The following is a 21,677-nucleotide window of genomic DNA, read 5'->3' as shown; positions in this document are numbered from 1 at the left end:
TAACCACAATATCTTCATGGCAATGAGCAACAGCCAGAATAGAAGAGCCCTCCATGTTGTCACTGGTTTTAGTTGTCACACGGCAGACAAGGAATTCTATAAAATTCATTCAAAATCAACTTACACATGATGACAGTGCAAAATGAGGTGCTCCACATAGAGAATCAAAGACATTTCAGTGATAAAATGTGCAGCCCAGTAAAAAGGAAAGCAGTTATCCTTTTTTTTTTTTTTTTTTTTGTGTGTACGAACGTCAGTGTTTACTAAGCTGTTAACGCGAACAGGAGGGAAGCTAGCAAGTAGCACCCACAGGGAAGGGCCACAGGCCTGCAGTGTGCCAGGCCCCGCCTGGGAGAGGGCTGGGAAGGCGGTGGGAGGATGGGCCCCTGCCCCCAAGGCCCTGCAGGTCCCCAAAGGTCTCAACTCCTGAGCCTCCTGGGGCAGAGTGCCTCCTGGAACGACACCCCAGCCAGTGTCCCATCAGAACACTCCCAGAGGGCAAGATGGCAGTACAGGTGGAATGTCTGGGAACTCGGTCCCCGTGGGCCCCACCAGGTGGCTCCTCACTCAGGCTGCCGCTTACAGGAGCCGTCCAGGCAAGCTTGCGGGCGTGAGCTCTGAGCCAGGGGCGACGGGTGCCCTCACCTGGCACTCCACCTACTCGGGAAACCTGGAGTGGCCAGCTGGGTTTGCTCACTGGGGCCGTTCCAGGGCGGGAACAGAACACGCTATTTCCACAACTGCCATTTCCACATTTAGTCATTTTTAAAAGTCACTTGCTTATGCAAAAATGTCTTCCAATAGATTATCAGCATCTATCAACAGTCGTCTGAACTGTGGGATGCCGGAGGAGCCAGTCAGGGCAGGTGGCCAGCTCCACTGTTCCAGGTCAGGAGTCATCACCTCGCTATCCGACGCTTCACCCAGGTGAAGGCCATGCGCTGACACAACACGTGTTCGGATAAAGCGCGGGTGAGCCGACGCGGAGCTGTGGGCTGGGAGCACAGAGCTCAAGAGCCCTCCTCCTCTTTAACTTGTTAAATTCTGTCTACAGACTTGAGGATCTCGGCGACCAGGTTCAAGGTCTCGGCTCCGGAAACCAGCTGCTTTATGGAAGCATGTGCACTGTTCATGACCACACGGAGATTCTGCAAGGCTACGTCCGTGTTCTGCTTCACCACTGCCAGGCTGGCGCCCTGGCCGGAGTGCAGGGCCTCGTTCTCACAGGGCCTCGTTCTCACGCTTGATGTTGGAGAGCTGTGCCTGGAGCAAACTTATCTCCTGTTTCAGTTTCCTCAGTGATTTTCTGCCTTTAAGGAGGCCCATTTCTGCTAAATCACCGCCTCCAGGTGGCGGTAGTCACTGTCCTCCTTAATCATCTTCGCTTCTAATCTCTGCTCCAGAGTCCTCACCATTTCTGAGTTTCAGAGAAGCTCTGAACCTCACTCAGCTTTCTTAGCTGAGTTCTCGTCTTTCTCCATGGGCTGCGAAGTCTGTGCTCGGACTCCCCGTCGGAGACGTCGGCGACACACGTGAGTCCGTGTCGCTGAGTGCCCAGGGGAACAGAGACTCAGGCCCCGCCAGCTCCCACGGGGTGGAGAAAAAGGACAGGTATGTGCCGCAGGGCGGCATGCTGGCTGGGACCCTGGAGGAGTGCGTCTGACCCCATTCCACCCGCCATCCTAATCATCTTCGTCCAGGAGGTCGCGGGCTCCAGTTGGGTCCTCAAAAAACGGCTGCTGATAACCCAGGCCGTACCCCATGGTCGGGGAGTGGTGGCCGAGTCCCAGGGAGTGCCTTGAGGCTTCCTTGGAGTAAACCCTACTGCTGCCCGTGTCCTCTGACAGGCCAAGGCTCTTGGATTTCAGGAACTCTTTGAAGGAGAATGGATTTGCCTCTTCGAGATCGAGATCTTCTAGTTTATCGTCTGCGTCTCCCACGGACAGCACAGCGCTGGGCACATGGGCGAAGGCCGGCCGCGGGCCGCAGGCGCGCTCGCAGTCCAGCTGGGGCAGGGGCAGGGCCCAGCCACCCGCCCCCTGCCAGGCCGCCCGACATCGCCGCGGGCGCCCGGGCCGGCCTAGGGCCGCCACCGCTCCGTGCTGCAGTTATCCTTAATGAATGTAACTCAATATGTTTTTTAAAAAGAATTATTTATTATTGTTTTAAAATTTGCTATAGAACACATACACTGACCAGAGAGACACAGAGAGAAAGAGGGAAAGTGAGAAGGCAAGTCTCCAGATCGAGGACTCGAACTGTGGTTGAGCATGTGGGAATTCAGTACCATAACCACCATGCCATCTGCTGGCCCCTCATTATCTGTTATCATTCATATATTTTAAAGTTTTAACAACTTAAAACTGAAAATTTCTCACAGTAGGCCTCCGTTTGGGGAGAGGGGTTAGCCAAAAATGGTTCAAATCTTTGCTCCACCACTGATCAGATGTATGGCCTTAACCTCTCTCTGAGCGGTAGTATCCTCAATTGTCAAATGGAGGTATTACCACCCACTTCACTTCACCATGTTATTACAGGATTTGGATAAGATCATATTTCACAGGGCCAGCAGTTGGCATAGTGGTTATGTTGCTGGACTCCCACATGGCCAACCATGGTTCAAGTCCTGGACCCAGTGGCTTGAAACTCACACTGAGCACACACACGCACTCCCAAAATCCCAGGAGGAGAATGGAGGAGAAGAGATTGTGGTGTGGCCATCACCCCTCAGGAGTGATTTCTCACTTTCCCTCTCACTGTCTGTCTCTCCCTCTCTCTCTAGCAAACTCAAGCACCCGGTGGCAAAAACCTCTAAAAAAATCATGTTTCATAGCAGGAAGTATAAGTTAATAGCAGTTCTGATTAATCATAATTGCAGTTCTATGAATAATCTTACTGCAAAGGTCGAGGCATGCCACAAACTGCCAATAAATTTAAATCATAAAGACTAAAACATCTTAATGGTACTACCTCAAACTACTTAACTAATTTTTCCCTTCAAGTGAAAAACTTTTTTTCTTTTTTTTTTTGCTATCGGGTGCGTGCGCTTGCTAGAAAGACAGAGAGAGACAGAGACAGAAAGTGAGAGATCATCTCCCGGGGGGGATGGCCATGCCGCAATCCCTTCTCCTCCATTCTCCTCTCGGGATCTTGGGCATGCATGCACATACACCCAGCGTGAGTTTAAGCCACCGGGTCCAGGACTCGAACTGCGGTCTACTACATGGGAGTCCAGCGACATAGCCATTACGCCAATTGCTGGTCCTGAAAAATATTATTTTTAAAGGATTTATATTTAACTCTGATCTCATATTTGGCCTCATGACAAAGATCCAGCTACCCTGAGCAGCTCCTGCCAATCTGTGGACACAACACTAGAACCCAGGAGGAAGGTCTAAAGCATCAGGGCAAAACAATGGCCCTGGAAATAAAGCAAGAGCGAAAGGAAAGGGAACGGGAATGGGACTAAGGACATTCACAGCACTCACAGACTCAGTCTCTGTGAAAGCCTCCCCATGTCAGAAACCACATCCCCAGAACAAGATGAGGAATTACGTGCTCAAGAGCTCCTGTGAAGGTGAATGTGTACATGCAGGCAGCTTCTGGGAAGCTTTCCTCCAGGAAGGCGCCCAAAGGAAAGGGACTGATAGGGAAGACTAAGAGCAGGTCTGGCAGAAGCTCCTGCCTTTGGTACTGTTTGTTTTCTAGCCAGGTGCCCATGCCCCTGTGTTATCTGGGTGGTATGATGATGAGCATTTTTATTCTTTCCTGTATTAAAAAAAAAAACTACTAATAAAAATTATTTAAAACAACATGGGGGCCAGCCATGGCATAGTGGTTAAGGCAGCTGGATCCCACAGGGCTGACTGCAAAGTTCAACTCTCAGACCTGGTGACCTGAAAAACACACCAGGTATGTGTGTGCACACGTCAAACCCCAAGTGGAAAATGGAGAAGAGGTTGTGGTAAGGTCATCTCCTTGGGAGATGCTCTCTCACTTTCTCGCTCTCATTTTTTCCCTCCCTAGTAGGCACATGTGCCCTATAGTAGCTAGCTAGCTAAATACTCTGCAGTTCAAGTCCTGGACCAGGTGGCTTGAAAAAAATCACTGGGCAAGTATGTGTGTGTGCCCAAAACCCTGAGAAGAAAATGGAGAAGGGATTGCAGTATAGCCTTCCCCCCCCGGGGTGATTTCTCACTTTCTCTGGCTCTGTGTCTCTCAGATGAGCGCACATGCTCTGTGGCAAGAACCTAATTAAAAAAAAAAAAAAGTAGCTTAGCCACAGTAGGGCACACTGCTAAGATGCTGCTATGATGAGGGTGCAGCTACATGGGAAGCCTGGACTCACTTCCAGACCAACTTAAATAGGGTGAGCATGGAGGCATGTACGTTTGGTCCTAGATAGCTGAGAGGCTGGAGTAAGACGATCCAAACATAGTGAGACACAATAAATCTCTCTTTCTCTCTCATAAAATAAATAACTCATCTAAATAAACAAAGAGACCCTCCTTGATATGGAACGTCCAGTCTCCTTTATTATTCCAAGTGTTATATCCAACCTCAACACACACACCCCCATCCTACTCTCAAAGTCTTATAGGACTATCTGAATCCTCGCTGTTCTAAATGTGTCCTGCATCACTGAGGAGCTGGTTAGAATGCAAACACTGGGCCCAACCACAGACCTACTGAGTCAGAGCATTTTCATCTGACCTTTTGTGATTTGTGAGATCATTAGTGTGAGAAGCCCAGTTCAAAATCAATCCCTACAGTTTTGGTGTATTTGTGTGTTTAAATTTAATTTAATTGCTAGAAAATGCATTGAAACTGAAAGCACTTTTGAAAAAGTCAACTCTGGGCTGGCCCTGTAGTCAAGTGGTTAAGGGAGCCAGGTCCCACATGGCTGACTGTAGTTCAGGGGACCAACAGTTGGTGTAATGGCTATGTCACTGGACTCCCATGTAGTTTATCATGGTTCAAAACCCGGACCCAGTGTCTTAAACTCACACGAAGTACGTGTGCGTGTGTGCCCAAGATCCCAAGAGGAGAATGGAGGAAAAGGGATTGTGGTGTGGCTGTCTGCCCTGGGGATTAATTTTTTGCTTCCTATCTCTCTTTCTTTTCTCTCTGTCTTTCTGGCAAGCCCATGCGTCCTATAGCAAAAACCTCTCCAAAAAAAAAAAAAAATCAAATTTCTACCCTAGTGGCTTGAGAAACATGCCAAGTGAGTATGCATGCATTCTCAAAGTCCTGACAGAGTGATAAAATGGAGGAGAAAGGACTGAGGTGTGACCACATTCCACTGGGTGATACTTTCTCCTCTCTCTCTCTCTCTCTCTCTCTGATCTCCCTGGCATGGTAGCAAGTGCCTTCTGGCAATTAAAAAGTCAACTCCAGGGGCTGGCAGGTGGCATGGTAGTTAAGGGTTCTGGATGCCCACATGGCTGCCTGCGGTTCAAAACCTGGACCTAGCAGCTTGCTTTCTCACTTTCTCCCTCTCTCTCTGTGTCTCACTTACTCTGTCCCTCTTGGCTCAAAATTTAAGTAAATAAATAAAGTTAAACAAAATAATTCCAAAAAATATATAAAGGTTATTATTATTATTATTATTATTTTAAAAAGTCAATTCCAGGAGCTAGCAAGTGGCATAGTGGTTAAGGGCACTAGATTTCCACATGGCCAAAGCGGTGCAAGTCCCAGACCTGGTGGCTTCCTTTCTTACTTTCCCACTCTCTCTCTCTTTTGCTTTGTCCCTCTCTGGTCAAATTAAAATAAGTAAATAAAAAAAAGTTAAATAAAATAATTATTTTTAAAAAATGTCAACTCCAAAATGTTCATACTCTTTTTGTTTTAGCTATATACATATTGATAAAAAAAATTGAGTTGTCAGAAAAGTCTTGACATGTTTTTTCTATACAAAAATGCATCATGGGAGCCGACAGGTGGTGTGGTGGTTAAAGGTGCTGGACTCCCACGTAGCCGACCACAGTTTGAATCCCAAGCCTGGTGGCTTGCTTTCTCACTTTCCCTCTCTCTCTCACTCTGTCCCTCTCTGGTCCAATAAATATAAATAAATAAATAAAAATAAATAAGTAAACATAAATAAAGTTCAATAAAATAATTCTTTAAAAATAAGTTTGCCGGTCACTGCTCTAGGCAGGGGTCTTTAGCCAGTGGCCAGCAGGAAGAGGAAGGACCTGGTGCGATAAAGGACAGGAGTGTTCTAAGCGGGGGTGGGCACGCACATGTGCCTGGCGTCAGTTTTCAGCCACCGGGTTCGGGACGCGAATCGCGGTCAACTATGTGGGAGTCCAGCGACATAGTCATTACGCTAACTGCTGGTTCCCATAAAACAATTCTTTAAAAAATGCATCACGACTTTCTTTTTTTTTTTTTAAGTGGATGGTCACTTTTATTTGGAAAATTATAATGAATGTAATGATACTTTACAACTAATATAGATATAGAATATGGTTTTATGTATATTTATGCAAAAGAGAATACCTTTGTGGCTCATGACAGTCTCACATGCTTTCTCCTTTAGGTTTTTACTTTTTCATCTGCGCCTTTCATTTCTGGAATTTTCCCAAAGCATGAGCGAGGCTCAATGTTTCTATTCGTCTCAACTCTTCTTTCCCATTGGTGTTTTCCCTCATGGCATTTCATTAATAGATTTCTTTTTCTTTTTTTTTTTTTAATTTACACTTAATCACATATACCTTTTACAATGTACAACATTTCTTTTTGCAGCACTAATACCATGCATATCAATAAGACAAAGAAAGTACGACAAACATTATCATTGGCAAATAGCTTCTTTTTTTTGTCAATTAAACATACTTTTACTTTTTTTCTTCATCTTTCCCCTCCCTCCTTCCCATACTAAACATTTTTTTCACATTTTATTGATTCACAAAAAATCTTAATTAAACTAAGTATATGGACAAAGCTACAATCTAGTAACAAGTGCATTGTAATTTTCTTCTGAAACATTTTCTACTCTCTCTACTAAAGAAAGGCATAACTAACTTATCTAAAAAAAAATATATATATATATATGGGGGTGTGTGTGTGTGTGTGTGTATATATGTTTTGTCTCAATTTGGTCTTATGGGGATTTGTGTCATAAGGCAACAGATATTATTGTATTATTGAACTTATGCATCATGACTTTCTAATGACCTAATAATTATTGTAATTTTAAGAGAAATTTGGTACCAGCAGTTAGCGTAATGGCTATGTCGCTGGACTCCCATGTAGTCGACCATGGTTTGCATCCCGGACTCGGTGGCTTAAAACTCACGCTGGGTGCGTGTGCATGCGTGCCCAAGATCCCGAGAGGAAAATGGAGAAGGGATTGTGGCATGGCCATCCCCCCTGGGGTGTGATTTCTTGCTTTCCGTCTCTCTGTCTCTCTCTGTCTGTCTGGTGAGCGCATGTGCCCTATAGCAAAAACCTCTCCAAAAGAAGAAACTAAAAAAAAAAAAGAGAGAGAGAGAAATTACACTATCGAAACACATCCTCATTAGAGAGGCTGAAGAATATGCACAAGGCTGATGTTATACTTGTCCAGTCACTGACAGGCCAAGGACTTCCCTGAGGAAAAGCTTTTACATTAACAGAAATTACAATCCAAAACCTAAATGCTATTTACAAAGGCATTGATTATTCTTGCATGACAATATCCAGATAATGTCAGGGCACTCATGGACTCTGATCCTAACTTAAGATTTCAATTAATCTGATTTTACGGCTAGTATATTCCTAAGGTATTTTTTTTTGAGAGTTTTTGCTTTTTTTTTTTTTTTTTTTTTGCTATAGGGCAGGGGTTTTCACCCGACAACAGAGAGACAGAAAGCGAGAAATCACCCCCCAGGGGGATTGCCACGCCGCAATCCCTTCTCCATTTTCCTCTTGGGATCTTGGGCACGTATGCACACACGCCCGGCATGAGTTTTAAGCCACCGGGTCTGGGACTTGAACTGCGGTCGACCACATGGGAGTCCAGCGACATAGCCATTATGCTAACTGCTGGTCCCCTTAAGGTAATTTTTATAAGACATTTAAAGGCTGGCCTGGTAACACAGCAGTTAAGTGCTATGTAGAGGAAGCTGGATGCCATACAGCTGTGAAAAACATGCTGGGTGGGATCAGCAAGTACTATGATGATTAATGTGCTGGATTCCCACATAGTCAACCGCAGTTTGAGTCCTGGACCCAGTGGCTTGAAAAATCATACCAGGTGGTGTGCATATATGCCCAAAATCCTGCAAGGAGAATGGAGGACAAGGAATTGGAGCATAGTCATCCCCACTAGGGGGTGATTTCTCATCTTCCCTTTCTCTCTCTCTCTCTGGAGATCACATGTGCCCTATGGCAAAAACCTTAAAATAAAAAAAAAAAAATTTAAAAAAAAGAAAGAAAAGAAAAGCACACTGGGCATGCACATAGCCAGGTCCTGATAGGATGGAGAATTGGAGGAAAAAGAATTGTGGAATGGACAGGCCCTGTTGACCACTGTGGGGGTTCTCTCCCTATAATGTGCAAACTTGTATATAATAAATAGACAAAAAAAAAAAAAAGGCATAGGAGGACAAGTCTGTGGCCTGGTAGTTAAGGCAGCTGGATCCTACATGGTTGACCACACCTGGACCCCGAGGCTTAAAAACACAAAGGCATCTATGCAAAATCCCAAAAGGAGTGAGAAATGGAGGAGAAGGGAAGGGATTGTGGTATGAATGTGCCTCATAGGGTGTACTTTTCCTCTCTCTATATCTGGTGAGGACATATACCCTCTTGCAAACTAAAAAAAAAAAAAAAAAAAAAACAGATGGCGTAATGGTTACATTGCTAGACTCCCATGCTCCCATGTAGTATGGTGTGGTTTGAGTCCTGGACCCAGTGGCTTAAACCTCATATCAGGCACATGGGTGTGCATGCCCAAGAGCGCAAAATGAGAATGGAAGAGAAGGGATTGCAGCGTGGCCATCCCCCCTGGAGGAATTTCTTGCTTTCTTCCTCTCTGTCTCTCTGGTGCACACATGCAACTTACTGCAAAAATCTCTCTCAGAAAAATTAAAAAAGAAACAAAGAAAGAAAGAAAAGAAATACCACAAAGAAGTTTGAGAAAGTACTTACCTAGACACACACACATGCAAACACATTCATACACACGTGAACATTTTGTTACTGTTGTTTAATTTTAAATAAAAGGTTGACTTCTTTGATTAAGAAATGGTTTTGCTAACCAGAAATATTTTGGTGTGGTGGTTAAAATGACCAGATCCTACATGACTGACTGTAGGTTCGAGTTCTGGATAAAGCAGCTTAAAAAACATACCAGGTGCATGCCCAAAATCCCAAGAGAAGAATGCAGGAGAAGGGACTGCAGCATGACCATTCCCCATAGGGGGTGCTTTCTTACTTTTCTCTCTGGTGGGCACATATGTCCTATAGCAAATTTTTCTTTTAAAAGATAAAGATAAAAAGGTGGATACCATTAGAAACTGGAAGCCATCAATCATTCACTCAACATATATTTAACAGACACCTATGGATTTAAGTATTATGGACACAGCAGTAAATGAGACTGATATGGTCCAGCTCCCACTGAGTTAAGGCTGACCAACCACATCTCTCACCAGTTCAGCCTGGAAGGCAAATAAGATGCAGAGATGAAAGGATCATGGGAATGAGAATCTTCTAGCCAATCTAGTAATTCATTTTAAGACTGATGGCAAGTACAGAGGTTTAATTGTAATCATCTATTAAAACGTGATTTACTCGAGGAGTAACACAGGACTCAAACTTTAGGTTTTCACTATGCATCAGTGCCACCAAACTCAATCTCTAAGTAATAGCCACAAGGCATCCTCAATTCAGTCAACCACCTTTGTCTCTAGAGGAAACGTTGCCAGGACAGTAAGCTGCCCCTTGTTCAACAGCTCTAGGTGGAGCAACATCAGGCCCACTATCTGTGCCTGTCCTTGGGAAATATTTAACTTGGCTATGGGAGACATATGCGAAAGAAAAACTCAAGGTTCATCATCATAAGAATGAGTATAGTCAAAGACTTCTAAGAAGTTCATAGCCTGGCATGACCAGCTCAAGAGTGGACAATGTAGAGAGTACCATGAGGATGCCAGAGGAGAACCACACAATCATGCTGCCAGGGAGGAAAGACATCATTGGGCTCAGTCTAGAAAAGTGAGAGTGTCTCAGAATGATAGGAAGAGAGGCCATAGTGAATAAAGATGCCCAACACAGGAATAACTTATGCAAAGGCACTGAGATGGACATTTGAGAAGTTCTGGAAACTGCAAATATTTGCATTAGTCAGGACAGAAGGTACCCAATTGGAAGCAACAGGACAAGAGTCTGAAGATGTGGGGCTGCATTATGAAGAGTCACAAGAGGCTGCCTTACAAGGTGACAAAGAAATGCTATCAGGTCCTGCACCAGGGGACAATGCAACGGAATTAGAACTGCATTCAGAAAGGCCTTGCATGGGGACCAGCAGTTAGCGTAATGGCTATGTCGCTGGACTCCCATGTAGTTGATTGCGGTTCGCGTCCCAGACCTGGTGGCTTAAAACTCACGCCAGGCGCGTGTGCATGCATGCCCAAGATCCCGAGAGAATGGAGGAGAAGGGACTGCGGCATGGCCATCCCCCCTGGGGAGTGATTTCTCGCTTTCTGTCTCTCTGTCTGGCGAGCGCACACGCCCTATAGCGAAAACCTCTCCAAAAGAAAGGCCTTGCGAAGGATCTCATGGAACAAGGACAGGGGCAAGACTGGTTTTAAGGAGACTAATTTATCTCCACCTACCAAGGGAGCTTTTATGAGTGAACCAGTGACCGACTAGATGGGAGTTTAGGAAATAAGGGCAAGAGATGTACAATACCCTTTGGAATTTAGGGAAAGGGGTAAGGCTAGGAACAGCTGTTAGGGAATAATTTGCATATAATTGGTAGATAAACCCACAGAACGGAATGAATGAAAGTGACCAGGAGAGCACAGGAAACTCAGAGGCTAGAACATCAGCACTGAAGGGATAGAAAAAGGAACTATTTTTTCCTAAAACTAAACACAGTGATTACACAAAACTAATTTTTTAGAATTATTTCATTTTATTTACCATTATTATTATTTTTTAATTTGCTACAGGGCATGTGTGCTCACCAGAGAGAGGCAGCGAAAAAGAGAGAAAGTGAGAAAGCAAGCCGCCAGGTCCAGGACTTGAATTGCAGTCAGCCATGTGGGAGTTCAATGCCTTAACTACCATACCACCTACTGGCCCCCACAAAGCTAATTCTAATTATTAAGTTTAATTTGACTTTTTTTTAAATTCTAAGATGAAAAAATAAAACATTTAATGGTTATGTTATCTTGTTGGGACATAGTGAATATCCTTATCAGAACTGCCAAAATAGGGACCAGCAGACAGTGTAATGGTTATGTGGCTGGGCTCCCACATATTCAACCAAGGTTCGAGCCCCAGACTCAGTAACTTGAAACTCGCATCAAGTGCGTGTGTGTACATGCCCAAAATCCCAAGAAGAGAATAGAGGAGAAAGGATTGCAGCATGGCTATCCCACCTGAGAGGTGATTTCTTGCTTTCTCTTTCTCTGTCTCTATCTCTCTGGCGAGTGCATACACTCTATAGCAAAAATCTCCTTTCCTTAAAAAAAAAAAAAAAAAAAAAAACTGCCAAGAATCTTGGAAATGGGTTCATCTCATGCTTATGTGAGTAGTACCACCTTTATTTGATCAACTTAACAAACAAAAACAAACTTCTGCTTCAAAAAGACAATCTACTAGAAGTAAAAGAAAGTAAAATGGTTTTCAATGACTGGCCATAGTGTGAGTGAATTGCCATCAAGGGGCTTCTAGCTGCCCTCCTTCTCAGCCTGTAAGTGGCTAGAATGAGCCTGGGGATGCCTAGGGCCCAGGGAGAATGGGTCTCGAGGCTCATGGGCTCCACAAGGTAGCACCACACTTACCTGTACACGATTCTTTCCTTCTGCAAATCTTCCAAGCCACAGCATACTTCTGCAGCATAGAAAACAGCTCTTTCTTCATCAAAGCCAGGATTGCCCACGTTATAAATGTGAAACTTCAAATCCCCTCCATTCATAATGGTTAGCACCAAGCACAAGGCAGCTTTGGTTTCATAAGTGTAGGCTAAACTAACCTAAAGGTAACAGCATCACAAAAACAAATAAACAAACAAAAACTCTGCTTATTCATTGGTGAGGTAGTCTATTTACTAACAATATTCAAATAAGCCACAATTTACAACTAGAACATCCAAATACTATATGCTTCAGAGAAATGTATACCATGCATTATGTGCCTCTTGGACCTTTACCTATGATTTTACTGAAGCTCAACATCAAGAGAAGAGACTTTCTATGTCAAAGTGAGTAGTAGGTGGCAGAACTTCACACAGACACTGGAATAATTTCTCCAAGCTATGTGCTAATCACTGAGCTCCAACATTCCATACTTCCAGAATACCTGCATTCAGCACACAAGTTACATCCCATACAGCAATGTAAGAGAGCTCTTCCTAGCTCCATGTCCTTCTAACATTTTGGGTTAACAATCTTTTTAGTTTGAGCCATGGTAGAGGTATAGTGGTCTCTTACAGTGATTTTAATGCTCATTTCTCCAAATATGCAAATATAGGGACATTTCTCATACTTTTTATATGCTGATTAGCTACTATATCCTCTCTTGTGAAATCCATGTTCAAGTTTTTTGCTCACTTGGTAATTTGTATGTCAACACACACACACACATACACACAGTGGAGATTTTCATTGGGACTGCATTTAATTCATTAATCTATAGATCAATTGAGGAGAACCAGCATCTTCACAAGATTGAATCTTCTCATACAGAAATATGGCTTTACTCCACTTACTTATGCCTTCTTTAATTTGTTATAGCAGCATTTTATAGTTCTAAGCTTAGAAATCTTACACATTTTTGTTATATCTTTGCTGAGACCTTAATGTTTCTTAATCTATTACATTTATACTTTCTAATTGTTTGTGGTTGATTCATGTCTAATCACTTGACAAAATCCTCAATAGGTTCTATAGAAAGTCTGGGGCCATCTCCACATACTTGTGCTCTCCACAAATTATGTTACTTGAAAATAGTGACTGTTTTTTATCTTTTTTCTCTTCTCTAACCTTAATCCCATTTATTTTTTCCCTTATCTTATTGCATTGGCTGGAATCCCTAACATAATATTGAATAGAAATGGTGATAACAGGTATCCTACTCTCATTTTAGATCTTATGGGAAGAGTTCTGTATTTCCATATTCAGTATGATGTATACTAAAGACTTTATTTATTTATTTATTTATTTTTTTGCAGGATGTTCCCTTCTAAACCTGGTTTACTCGTAGTTTTTAATCATGAATGGTCATTTAATTTTATCAAAAGCTATTTCTGTAACTACTGAGATGACTATTTTTTTCCCTTTATTCTGGTAATATGACAAGTTACATGAATTGATTTTTCATTTCCAAAATAAATTCAACTTGCTTATGGTACACTAAAAGAGTAAGGCCTGAGCCAGCAGGCGGTGTTGAGGTTAAAGCTCTGGATCCCACAGGACTGACTGTGCGTTCAAGTCTTGGACCAGCAGCATGAAAATCATATTGGATGGAACCAGCAGATGGCATAATAGTTAGTTGCTGGACTCCCACATGGTTGACCACCCTTCAAGTTCTGGATCCAGCAGCCTGAAACTCACACCAAGCACGTGTGTGTGGGTGCCCAAAATCCTGAGAGGAGAGTGGAGGAGAGGGGATTGCAGCATAGCCAATCCCCCTGGGGGTTGATGTCTTACTTTCTGTCTCTCTGTCTCTTTCTTTCTCCATATGCACCCTATAGCACATGCACCCAATAGCAAAAATCTCTCTCTCAAAAAGAAGAAAGAAAGAAAGAAAGAAAGAAAGAAAGAAAGAAAGAAAGAAAGAAAGAAAGAAAGAAAGAAAGAAAGAAGGAAGGAAGGAAGGAAGGAAGGAAGGAAGGAAGGAAGGAAGGAAGGAAGGAAGGAAAGGGAAGGGAAGAAGGAAGGAAGGAAGGAAGGAAGGAAGGAAGGAAGGAAGCAAGCAAGCAAGCAAGCAAGCAAGAAAGAAAGAAAGAAAAGAGGGGATTAGGACCACTGAAGACTTTCTTCCCAGACTTCACCCTCCTGCACCCAAGATCTAGCCAGGATCCAGCCTCCACACACTGAGTTTCTAGTTTCTAGACAGGTCTAGGTGCACGGTAGCCAGATATCTGAATATTTTTAGGGTCAGATTAATCTCCAATTTCCATGGAATCTGCTGCACAAAGAGAGAAAACCAGTACTGTTTAGAGATTTCAGGTCACCTCATCCTTCATGCCTCTCAATGCTCAGATTTAACTCTAAAAACTAGGAAAAAATGGAGACCAGCAATTGGCGTAATGGCTTGTCGCTGGACTTCCATGTGGTCGACCACCATTTGAGTCCCAGACCTAGTGGCTTAAACTCACGCTGGGCACATATGTGTGCGTGCCCAAGATCCTGGGAGGAGTATGGAGGAGAAGGGATTGAGGTGTGGCCATCCCCCCTGGGGGGGGGGGGTGACTTCTCACTTTTTGTCTCTCTGTCTTTCTGGTGAGCGCACGCACCCTGTAGTAGAAACCTCTAAAAAAAATAAGCCTAGGAAAAAACATATAATCCATCAGATGACCAGAAACCACCAAAGAGGCACAAGAACTACGAGAAACCAAGAAGATATCTCTCCTCCAAGGGAAAAGAATAATTCCTCATCCTCCACAAACAATACAGGGAAACTCGTGGAAATGTCACATAAAAAATTTAAAATATTCATAGACACAAAGCTTACAGAGATGCAAGAGAAGAGACACAACAAACTCCAGAAGACGTAGGAGAAAAGACACAACGAGTTCCAGGAGGTGAGGAAGTTCTTGCACGACCTAAAAGAGGAAATAAGCATCATAAAAAAGAATCAAATGGAATTGTTAAGAGATGAAGACTGTAATACAGAAAATCAAAACCTCTCTTGAAAGTATTAAAAGCAGATTAGATAATATAGAAGATCAAATCTCAGATGTAGAAGATAGAACCTCTGACCTAGAAAAATTCACCAAAAAGGCTGAGAAAATAACCCCCCCAAAATGATAATAATGGGACCAGCAGTCGGCGTAATGGCTATGTTGCTGGACTCCCACGTAGTTGACCACAGTTCAAATCCTGGACCGGGTGGCCTAAACTCATGCCAGGCGCATGTGCGTGCGTGCCCCCGATCCCAAGAGAATGGAGAAGGGACTGTGGTGTGGCCATCCCCCTCAGGGGGTGATTTCTCACTTTCTGTCTGTGTCTCTCTCTGTCTTTCTGGCAAGCACACGTGCCCTATAGCAAAAATCTCTCCAAAAAAAATGAGAATAGCATATGAGTAATACTAGATATCATTAAACACCCAAACATCAAGATAATCAGTATCCCAGAAGGTGAAGAAACTAATAAGGGCATTGATAATCTTTTCCACAAAATCCCAGAAGAAAACTTTCCAAACCTAGACAGGCATTCAAATATCCAGACCCAAAAAATACAAAAGACTCCACATAGAATCAACCCTAGAAGATCTTCTCCAATGTACATTATAGCCAGATTGACCAAAACCACGGACACAGACAAAATGCTAAATTTGGCAAGAGAGAAACATCAAGTTACTTTCAAAGGATATCCCATAAGGCTGTCAGACCTCTCATTGGAAACAATGCAAGCAAGGAAAGAATGGGAAAATATATTCAAAGTGTTCATTGAAAAATTATTTTAACCAAGAATATTATATCCAGCAAGATTATCTTTCATATGGGAAAAAAGACAAAAACATTCTCAGATAAACAAAACTTGAAAGAATTTACCAACACCAGGCCAGCTCGCCAAGAAGTGCTGAAGGGAGTGCTATACCAGGAAAACTAAAGTCGGAATCACAGAAATAAGATTACAAAAAACAACCAAGAAAACAGCCATCCTAATGGTAGGGACAAGTTTGGAGTTGATGTTAACTTCCAGAGTTTAAATGGAAAGATCAGACCACAGTAACACTGCAAATTCAATAGAAGAGAGATTAATTACATGAGACTGAACTGGTGAAATATAATTTCTTTACTTTAGACTAAAACATTACTGATTTTCTTTTATGCTTTGATTTCCATAGTTAAGGATTATTGTCTTCTCATGAACTGTTGATAGGTTCATCTACCTACTATTTGAACTGAATCCTAACCTATTTCCTGACTTTAAGTCTTAAGCAAGTTTCTCTTAACATTTTTTGATCTATTAAAACTAGAACTGTTTTTCTTGAAATAAAAAAAAATGTATTAAAAAATATCTATTTAATGACTGCAGTAAGCTATATAGTCCCAGCAAGATGCTGCTTTATAGTATGTTCACTTTACTCACTGAGGTTTCTGCTTAAAGTCAGACATGTGTTCATAGATATGTATATATCAGCAGTGCTTATATTGAGAGTTTTAAAATTAATTAAGATCTTTAGTGAATCAATAAAATGTAAAAGAAAAAGAAAAAAAAAAAAGAAATTACCCTGAGTAAATGTGCATGGGTGCCCAGAATCCCAAGGAGATTGGGGGAGGAATTGTGGTGTGCCCCTCGCCACTGGGGAGAAGGGGGGGAAGCGGCGCACAGGGAGGTAGGTAATTTCTCATTTTCCCTCTCTCTGCAGTGAGTGTATGCACCCTATAGCAAAACAACAACAAGAAAACAAAACTTAATTAAAAAATAAAATTGGGGGACCAGCAGTTAGCATAATGGCAATGTCGCTGGACTCCCATGTAGTCGATCGCAGTTCGAGTCCTGGACCCAATGGCTTAAACTCATGACAGGAACATGTAGTGCGTGCCCAAGATCCCGAGAGGAGAATGGAGAAGGGATTGTGGCATGGCCATTGTCCCTGGGGAGTGATTTCTCACTTTCTGTCTCTCTGTTCTTCTGGCGAGTGCACATGCCCTATAGCAAAACCCTCTCCAAATAAATAAATAAGTTAATTAAATTAAATAAAATTTAGGGACCAGCAAATGGCGTAATAGTTACATTGTTGGACTCCCACATAGTTGATGGCACTTTGAGTCCCAGACCCCATGGCTCAAAACTCACACTGGGCACTTATGTGTGCATGCCCCCCCAAATCCCAGGAGTAGAATAGAGAAGAGATTGCAGTGTGGCCATCCCTCTGGGGTGGGGGGGGTGGGTGATTTCTCACTTTCTGCCTCTCTGTCTCTCTAGCAAGTGTAAGTGCCCTATAGCAAAAAATCTCTCTCTCAACAAAAAAAAAGAAAGAAAGAAAAGAAAAACAGGGCCAGCAGCTGTGGTACACAGGAAGTGCCACCACTTGGGAGTCTGGAAGCCACATGAGGGGCCCAGGTACGGTTCCTAGGAGCAACCTGGATGTGCCTGGTGTAAATGTGCACACCTGTGATTCTGGGAAATTGGGAAGCTGGGGCAGGAGGATCATGACACACTGAGATCCTATCAAAAATATATCTCTGGGGGCTGGCAGGTGGCATGGAGGTTGAGGCTCTGGACCCCCATTTGGCTGGCCACAGTTCAAGTCCTGGCCCTGGCAGCTTGCTTTCTCACTTCCCCTTTCTCTCTCTCTCTTTCTCTGGTCTAATTGAAAAATAGTAATAATAAATAAAATAAGATAAATAATTCATATATATCATTTCCTTTCCTGCTTCCTCTCTCTCTCACAAACACACACACACACACACACACACACACACACCAAAAAACAGTGAGAGAGAAAGTGCCAGCTACAGGTAGAGGACAGGAAGCACTGAGAATGGAGGAAAAGAGGGAAGAAGTGTCCATGGAGGTCCCCACTACCTTCTGTGGTCACTGGCTAGCAATGTAATAGATCATGGAGTTAAACCACAAGGGATTTCTCACTACTTATTTCTTTGATTAACAAGAATCCCCTTCTTTCTTCTTTCCTGTCAATGCATATTAAAATAATATTTTACATGTTAAAATAATATTAAATGATATTGTTGAAGTATATTTATGACTAGCATATTAAAATAATACACATGATAATATTGAAAGTTGGCTTCATGGCCTGGTGACTGAGGCAGCCATATCCTACAGGGCCCACTCGTGGTTTGAGTCCTAAACTGAGCAGCTCGGGAAACACACTAGGCACATGTGTGTGCATGCCCAAAACTCTAAAAGAAGGGAGAGATGGAGAGGAGAAGGAATTGCAGAATGACTATCCTCAATGGGGGAGGGGATGCTTTCTCCTTTCCTTCTCTGTCTCCCTAAAGCAAGTATACATGCCCACTAGAAAAATAATAATAGTAATAATACCAACAATAATAATATTGAGAATCTTCTATCATTCCAACCTTGTTCTAGGCATTGGAGACACAGAGCGAATAAGACCCTGCAGAGCGGCAGGGTAGATGGCAGAAGACAAATGAAAGAACGTAAGGAAAGCACTGGATAGTGATGACTCTACACAGAGTGATGGACACAGAAGTGCCTGAGGGGCAGGGGTGAGACCCAAGGACAAGAGGAGGCGGCCGTGCTCCAGTCAGGTGGCATAGCCAGTGGGATGAGATGGGGTGCTAGAGAAGCAAAAGCCAGGTCTCCAAGTACCTGAAAGGCAGGGACTGAGCCTTGTTTTATTCTTAATGATGGGCAGCTACTGGATAGTTTTAATCAGGAAAGTGCCCAACTAATTTAATTCACAGATGGCCTGAGCTGCTCCATGGAGAACAGACTGGGAAGGGTAAGAGTGCAGCAGAGATAGGGAGCTCCAGGGAGAGGTGTTGCCGCCATGAGTCAGGGCAGCTGTGAAGATGAATGTGACCTAGGGAGAGGCCAGGACTCACTGGCCAACTGTAAGCAGAGAGAAAAACACCAGAATCACAGGTAAGGGGAAATATTCCTAGGTTTACTTAGGAGAGGCCAACATTAAGGAAACCAAATTACCTAAATAGAATAAACCACTTATGGCCCTTGCATAAAGCTAGATTGTGACCTCTGGGTTTTAAGAGAGTTATGCAAATATGTTTAAAGCCACTGGAAGATGAACCCATTTCAGAGAAGATTTTCATGAAATTGAACATGAAACCAACATACCATATGCACAAAAATTGTTACTAAATTCAGATCTAGCAGTGAAGGCATACTGTTTTGTAACATTTGTGTGCCAGCACAAAGCAACTGACCTCAATGCTGAGAAATGATTTCATAGAAAAAAGTTCCAACTATACAAATCATTCTCTTAATCATAAATCATCATTTTCCCTTTGACCAGCCTTCATACTGCAATGGTTACTACAGGAAATACACAATTAAGGGCAGATAGACTATTGATAGTTTGGAGATGAAAACCTCAACACTTATAAAGTTGTTCCTCTGACCTCACATCAGCCCACCCAAATTCTATTCCTTCCAGAGAGAGCAAAGGTAGAACTGAGGCTTCATACAGTTGGGTGGGATATACTTAGTCCAGGGTCTAGCAGTGAACTTGCCAAGTGTCGGAAAAAGGAAAAGACGGAAAACAGACTGAAGCCGAAGAGAGAAGCCCACATGAAAACAAAGAAAGCATTTTCAAGTACATCAAAATCATATGCCCTGTGGGGAACCAGCAGTTAGTGTAATGGCTATGTCGCTGGACTCCCACGTAGTAGACCGTGGTTCGCATCCCGGACCCGGTGGCTTAGGACTCACGCCGGGCGTGTGTGCGTGTGTGTCCAAGATCCCGAGAGGAGAATGGAGAAGGGATTGCGGCGTGACCAACCCCCTGGGGGTTGATTTCTCGCTTTCTGTCTCTATGTCTCTCTCTGTCTGTCTGGCGAGCGCACGTGCCCTATAGCGAAAACCTCTCAAAAAAAAAAAAATCACATGCCCTGTGTAATGGTTATGACGCTGGACTTTCATATGGCAGACCATAGTTCGAGTCCCAGACCTGGCAGTTTGAAACTCACACCGAGTATGTGTGCATGCATGCCCAAAACCCTGAGAGGAGAGTAGAGGAGGAGGAGAAGAGATTGCAGAAGAGATTGCAGTGTGGCCATTCCCCCTAGGGAATGATTTTTTCATTTTCTGTCTCTCTGACTCTCACTGTCTCTCTGGCAAGTGCACGCGCCCTACTGCAAAAAATCTCTCTGTCAGAAAACATCACATGTCCCTCGTGGACCAGAATTCAACTGGAGGCTGGTAGCCAACTGAAACAAACTCTAGCTGTCACAAGGAAAAGGAAAGGGGGGACCAGCAGTTAGCGTAATGGCTATGTCGCTGGACTCCCATGTAGTCAACTGTGGTTCGAGTCCCGGACCTGGTGGTTTAAACTCACGCTGGGCACGGGTGCGTGTGTGCCCAAGATCCTGAGAGGAGAATGGAGGAGAAGGGACTGTGGCATGGCCATCCCCCCTGGGGGGTGATTTCTTGCTTTCTATCTGTCTGTCTGTCTCTTGTCTTTCTGGCGAGTGCACACATCCTATGGCAAAAACCTCTCCAAAAAGAAAAAAAAAAGGAAAGGAAAGGACACATTGCCAGGACATACCATGCTGATCAGGGGAACCTGGAGATTCTGCAAGCTGGAAGGTATGAAGAGTAATTGACAAAATGGGTGAAGGTGGACAATAGACTTATAACAAATCAGAAGTGAGAAGCAAGAGTACTGTTACTAAGAATAAAGCAGCTATCAGCACCTCTTACCTGTTAACAAGCAGGAGACCGCAAAACTCCACATACACTAAACTAAGAAACATGCCAGATGATTTCCATGGCTTCAAGTAAAGTATGTCCCGCAGCAGGTCTATGATAAGAGAGCTACTAATCAAGCGATGTTCAGTGAACACTAAAAGAAGATACTTACTACAAATCTGCTATGTACTTTTTCTAGGATTCTTTTCTCATTTAGAGCCATCGCTTCACCTTTTCTCCTCTTTATCCTTTTTTTTTCTAGCTTTTTACAGGCATACATTTTTCCTGTAGCTCGTACTTGACAGGCACAAACCTAGTTTAAAAAAAAGAAAATGAGGTTCACATACATCTGACATTTCTTAGGCACGGAAAATTGTTTTCTCTATGATAATCCTCTCTGATAAAGATTTGCAATAGTATTTGATAAGCCTAGACTATTTTAGCTGCAGACAGGAGCTTTTGAGTTGGTTCTTCCTTTCTTGATTCTCTGTAAAAGGTTGCTGAGAATCAAGTGATTCTTTATATTCTGATGTCTTGAAGACCACAAAAGCAGCAATGTCTCACTTCCCTTTCCAATATGCTCACTTCAGGACCTTGCCAATTGGAGGACTTTACACGTAAGAAAAAGAATTACTGTTGACAAAGTATGACCAATTATGTTTGCCTTTTTTAATCCACTAGAAGATGTCTGTTAAGAAACTGTTAATTGGGACCAACAGATGGCGTAATGGTTATGTCGCTGGACTTCCATGTAGTCAAACCATGTAGTCAAGTCCTGGACCCGGCAGCTTAAAACTCATGCCAGGCAGGTGTGCATGTGTGCCCAAGAGTCCAAGAGGAAAATAGAGGAGAAGGGATTGTGGCATGGTCATCCCCCCCAGGGGGTGAGTTCTCACTTTCTGTCTCTTTGTCTTTCAGACGAGTGCA

The 21,677-nt window shown here is 43.3% G+C and overlaps 1 protein-coding gene and 1 pseudogene across 6 annotated transcripts in view; both read right to left on the bottom strand.

The window, feature by feature from the left end:
* Positions 1–21,677, bottom strand: part of GRK4 (G protein-coupled receptor kinase 4) — a 101,439-nt gene that overhangs the window by 27,503 nt on the left and 52,259 nt on the right. For 5 of the 6 annotated variants that reach the window (XM_006152934.3, XM_027773590.1, XM_027773592.1 and 2 more), the window contains 2 exons: positions 20,923–21,063; positions 12,003–12,193 (listed from right to left, as the gene is read on the bottom strand). In XM_006152934.3, the coding sequence (XP_006152996.1) occupies positions 12,003–12,193; positions 20,923–21,063 (332 nt within the window). Of the gene's footprint in view, positions 1–12,002; positions 12,194–14,895; positions 14,915–20,922; positions 21,064–21,677 lie in introns of those variants that run through there. The other variant, XM_006152940.2, reaches the window with a different exon arrangement.
* Positions 1,011–3,720, bottom strand: LOC102489918 (endosome-associated-trafficking regulator 1 pseudogene; annotated as a pseudogene).

Source organism: Tupaia chinensis, unplaced genomic scaffold, assembly GCF_000334495.1.
Source record: "Tupaia chinensis unplaced genomic scaffold, TupChi_1.0 Scaffold000360_1, whole genome shotgun sequence".
NCBI lineage: Eukaryota > Metazoa > Chordata > Mammalia > Scandentia > Tupaiidae > Tupaia > Tupaia belangeri.
Note: the sequence above shows the minus strand (reverse complement) of the source record. Positions and strands in the feature narration are given on the sequence as shown.